Genomic DNA, 4,544 nt, shown 5'->3' with positions numbered 1-4,544 from the left:
TGGAGTGGGACACGTGCCTGTTCAAAACCCTTGAAAGCAAACAGGTAAAACTGTCCTCAAATTTCAACTTACTTTTCCTGTGTTTTTCATTTGTCCTCACCAACCCCCCCTCTGTGCCTCCCTCCCACCCCCGCCATCAATGACCTCAATGCAAATACAAGTGGGGTGGTACTTCTGGATGCTCCATGTTCTGGACGCAAGTGGTGACACAATCCTTCTGGGGCTCACATCCTTCCCCTCATTGGTTGCCCGGAGCTCCTGGAACCCCCCTGGACCCAGAGCAGCGGGAATAAAAGCAGCTGCTCATGCTGGGAGGATTCAGAGGCATTCAAGTGTCTCTGCCACTTCTGCCAGACTGCCACTGCCTGCTGCCAAAGCTACTGCTGCTGCTCCTTCCTCTGCTCCCAGCCACCTGGTGCCGGCTGTCAGGTAAGCCCGGAGATTCCTGCTTAGCTGAGATTCTGTTTCTCTCCCCTCCTTTCCCTCTGTCTCTCGAGTACTTTTTCTTAGCGGATCTCTTCCCGTCTGAATGGCTCTGTCCACTCCTGTCCTGGTGTCTTCACACAAGCTGAGTTACTCTGCAAGGCTCCTTCCACAGGTAACACTGGATGGTCTCAGTTTGCAAACTCTCTTCACTCTTCTTGTGCCCAGGGGGGCTCCAGGCTCTTTCCCGCAGCTCATGTGCTTAGGTCAGTTTGGGATGCTGGAGCTTCCGGGTACAGCAGGCTGATCCTGATGCAGGAATAGCTTTGTGCGGCCAGTGCTGTCATAGGTCACATCTCATGCCTAGGGGACCGGGGGAAATGTGTTTGGAACCCAGGACAGTGCAGGCAGGTGGGAAATAGGCACAATGACTGAAGGGCAGACAGTCATTAAATGAAACCCCCTGTTGTGGGTTCTGGGAACTTTGCCCCCAGTTTTTGTCCTGGGTCCCAATTTGAGGCTCTCCCAGCTTGCTTCTTACAGGGTCCTCTTTGCAAAGTGTGGAGTGACTGACCGGTAGAATTTGGTTCTTTAATTTCTCAAGGATTCCAACTTCAGTGATAAATCATCTCTAACCCCCTCCCCCAATCAGGTATGAGGGAAAACCCAGCACTGGGATGACAGCTTTGAGTTGTACAAGGGGAAAAGGTGTGGTGACAGGTACAGACAGACGCAGTCTGTCTTCCAGGAGTCCTGGCCAACAGGTTGTATGTGAGAGTGTGTGGGGTGCTGGGGAGGGGGCTATGGTCAGAGATTTCCTCACCCAGTTCTCCTGGAAGGTTTCTTTTTCTAAACCACGCATCCTACAGGCTTACTGGATCATCCAGCAGTCCACTTCGCCAAGGAGGTGAAGGGGAGTGAAATGACCCGCCTGAAGCCAGGATGCAAGGGAATTAGAGGCACAGGCAGGAGCAGAGCCCAGATCTGTGGGCTCAGGGAATTTGGACCTGCCACAGGTGCTGACATTATTCTTCCTTTACAGAGAGGTGTCATGGGCTTCTGGAAGTTCCCCCCATTCTTGGTCCTCAGCATCCTGGTCTTGTACCAGGCAGGCATGTTTCATGCAGCACCATTCAGGTAAGACAGCCCTGCTAGGATTCTCTCACCCCCCCTGGCCCCTGGTTCATAAAATTCTGTGTTCCCAGTTGTACCATGCTGTATCTGGCTTTCACGGAGGGGTTGGTAATGTATGAATGTAAACTATATATAAATTTATCATTTTTATGAGGCAAAGATATGTAGCACGCAGTTACAAATAGACATGACATATACGTTACACTGTTATTGTAAACTTCATATAACTTATTTCTTCTTATCAAATATTTGTATCTTTAGGAAGTCTATTTATTAATTTAACCATAATTTGAGAAATGGATCGCATCCTAATCTGCTAATTATTTTGCCAACAAATTTGTTATTTAGATGTATGGGACCTATACATCTAATTTCTCGTCTTCATTTAGAATACACTAAACTGAAACCATTTTCAGATTTAAACTATCATTATCATTTAATTTTTAATAATGGCTGTATTTAACACTAAGTTCATAAAATTCCTGAAAATCTAACCATCAGTTTTCCCAAGCCTATATAATCCACTAGAGGTTTGGAGCAAACCACTTCTTTGAGGTGACACCAGAGCCTAAATTCTGGAGAAGCCGCAGTTTTGGATGGATTACTGGCCTCTTGCCCTCTCCATTGATAGATGGGGCAGTCACATGCTCAGGGGAAGTCGCAGAAACCAGGAGACCTAGCTGCTTATCCTGGACGTGGGGGTATCGGGCGGCGAGGCTCAGAGCTGGTGTTGAGCTTGCTTCTCCTCCCTAGGTCTGTCTTTGATGGGCGTTTTGATCCTGCTACCCTGGATGAGGAGGAATCGCGCCTCCTACTGGCTGCGATGGTGAATGACTACGAGCAGATGAGGGCCCGGGAGTCGGAGAAGGCTCAGAAGACGGAGGGCTCCCGGTGAGACGCCCTGCCCCACCCAGCACAGGGCATCCTCTGCCTCCTGTCCTGCCCAGAAAGGCATATCCTGGAGCCACCTTTGGGTTTTCTGACACCCCTAAAAATGTCTATGGGAAGTGATTGTGGCCCTTTCTCTAACGGCCTGTGGTATTCTGCTGTCATGACCATTTCTAGCAGAAATACTTAAGGTTTATTGGTGCCTCTCAGAGCAGTAATTTTCCATGATGATTCTGAGGGGCAGCACCCACTTTCATTAATAGCCCTTTTCTTTTCCTCTATGCTGCAAATCAGCATCCAGAAGAGAGCCTGCAACACTGCCACCTGCATGACCCATCGCCTGGCAGGCTGGCTGAGCAGATCTGGGAGTATGGTGAGGAGCAACTTGCTGCCGACCAAGATGGGTTTCAAGATCTTCAATGGGCCCCGCAGGAACTCCTGGTTTTAAACAGTGAAATGACTCTGGGAATAAGGTGACTGCTCTTTGTACTACTAGATGGGAGGATAACCGACTGGGTACTTCAGGGTACAGTCCACACTCTAACCCTTCATGGGTTCCCATGGGTGAAAAATCCACGGGGGAAGGAGCCCACACCAGTGTCTGGAGAAAGAACATAGAGTCCCAATAGCTGAAAACCCTAAAACTTGGGTTCATTTTTCTCTATTTTTTCAGTCTCTTCTTGTGACACTGAGATCCTCTGCCAGGAAATATCAATTGTGTTTATTTAAAACATGGGTCTCTGGATTATAACTGTGACTATTCTAGCATTTGAGTTTGAAAGGCAATTATTCTTTCCTTTTAGAGTATGCCCTACTATGTCACGTACATCTGAATTCAGAGTATAGACTTGGGTTCAAGTCTGTCTGTCTGTCCCCTACTAACCATATAATTATGGTCCTGACCCACTCTGAGCCTCAGCTTTCATCTAACTTGAATGCAACAACAGTATCATCAATATAAAAAAATAATTGTGATAATACATGACAGGAGCCTCTTAACTAATAAGTAATATTTGTTACATTTTTCCCCCCTCCTAGGTCACCAGGAAGCTGAACTCTACTTTTAGTTTGCATGAAGGCACCTTACAAAAAAAGAAAATAGCATGGAAGATACCCATGTATGCATGCTTCTCGATATTGAAAACATTCTTCTTTTCCCTGAAATAAACTAAATGCAGAATAAAATAATTAAAGTTATCTAGTGTGCATCTTTTTTTTATATCAATATATTTGATTCTGTATTCAATAAGTATGACACATATCTCATTGGCTTATCTGGTAGCAAATCTGGGCCCTGTCAGCCAACCTGTCAGCTGTTCTGCTAAACCTCAGGGGCATATGAGGTCACTGCCTTCTGGGTGTCTGGGGGTACATAGTAATGCTGAGCCTCAGTGGGTCTCTTTGTTTAAAGAAATGTTCTCATTTGTACACTTCATCAAGATAAAAAATATATTTTCAATACACTTAAAAGGAGTGATGCTGTTTTTCCCATGAGAACCTCAGAGACCTGTGAACAGTTTGTGACCAGGCTGGCTCAAATGAAGCAATGATCCCATGCTTGGGGTACGCTCAGTGTCTAGTGACACACCCTTATTAGAATTAGAATACTCTGCATCTCAAGAAGATATTCACATTTATTTTCAGAGAGTGCCCTAGTCCCCTGCCCTAGGAGTTACCTGTTCTCTTCTCCTTGACTCAGGTTTGTCCTTACTCATCCCTGTCTTCCCTCCCAACAGCACCCCTTCATTCACTTCATAGCCTGCAAAGCCCTTAAGAATAAGGGCTCACAGTTTACAAGGGGATCACAGACTGGCAGACCTGGAAAGACCATCAGATACCATCTAATCCAACTTTTTACTTGGAGATGCAGAGAAGACCCTTGCATTCACAGAGCTCATATTCTAATGGGGGACAGGGGGAGATTTAGGTGATACATGCTCTAGAATCGGAGATACTTAGTATTGGAAGGAATATGGGATGTCATAGGAGGTAAAGGCTTATTCTATATAGAAATTTTCAGCATTAACATCCCTAGTATCTGTTGGAAATCATGGTGACAAGCTGTTGACTATAACATTCAAGGTTACCAGGGAAGCCAA

At 46.1% G+C, this 4,544-nt stretch overlaps 1 protein-coding gene across 2 annotated transcripts; it reads left to right on the top strand.

Moving 5' to 3' along the window:
• The first annotated feature begins 300 nt into the window (after nucleotides 1-300).
• On the top strand, nucleotides 301-3,642 carry LOC133261911 (calcitonin receptor-stimulating peptide 1). 2 transcript variants are annotated; one of them, XM_061440719.1, is made up of 5 exons: nucleotides 301-429; nucleotides 1,466-1,560; nucleotides 2,311-2,448; nucleotides 2,709-2,918; nucleotides 3,484-3,642. In XM_061440719.1, exons 2-5 carry the CDS (start codon nucleotides 1,475-1,477, stop codon nucleotides 3,497-3,499), a joined length of 450 nt encoding a protein of 149 aa, XP_061296703.1. In that variant the 5' UTR covers nucleotides 301-429; nucleotides 1,466-1,474; the 3' UTR covers nucleotides 3,500-3,642. The 2 variants fall into 2 exon arrangements, with proteins under 2 accessions (XP_061296703.1, XP_061296704.1); XM_061440720.1 differs by having other exon boundaries at nucleotides 304-429; nucleotides 2,740-2,918.
• The last annotated feature ends 902 nt before the right edge of the window (nucleotides 3,643-4,544 follow it).

This window comes from Bos javanicus, chromosome 15 (genome assembly GCF_032452875.1).
Source record: "Bos javanicus breed banteng chromosome 15, ARS-OSU_banteng_1.0, whole genome shotgun sequence".
NCBI lineage: Eukaryota > Metazoa > Chordata > Mammalia > Artiodactyla > Bovidae > Bos > Bos javanicus.
The sequence above is the reverse complement of the archived record's forward strand: the minus strand, read 5'-3'. Positions and strand labels throughout refer to the sequence as shown.

Bases quoted from the DNA above. Each gene is read 5' to 3' on its own strand.
- LOC133261911 (XM_061440719.1), top strand. From the start codon at position 1,475: ATGGGCTTCTGGAAGTTCCCCCCATTCTTGGTCCTCAGCATCCTGGTC. The intron at 1,561-2,310 runs GTAAGACAGCCC...TCTCCTCCCTAG, and splicing joins TTTCATGCAGCACCATTCAG to GTCTGTCTTTGATGGGCGTT. The intron at 2,449-2,708 runs GTGAGACGCCCT...TTTCATTAATAG, and splicing joins CAGAAGACGGAGGGCTCCCG to CCCTTTTCTTTTCCTCTATG.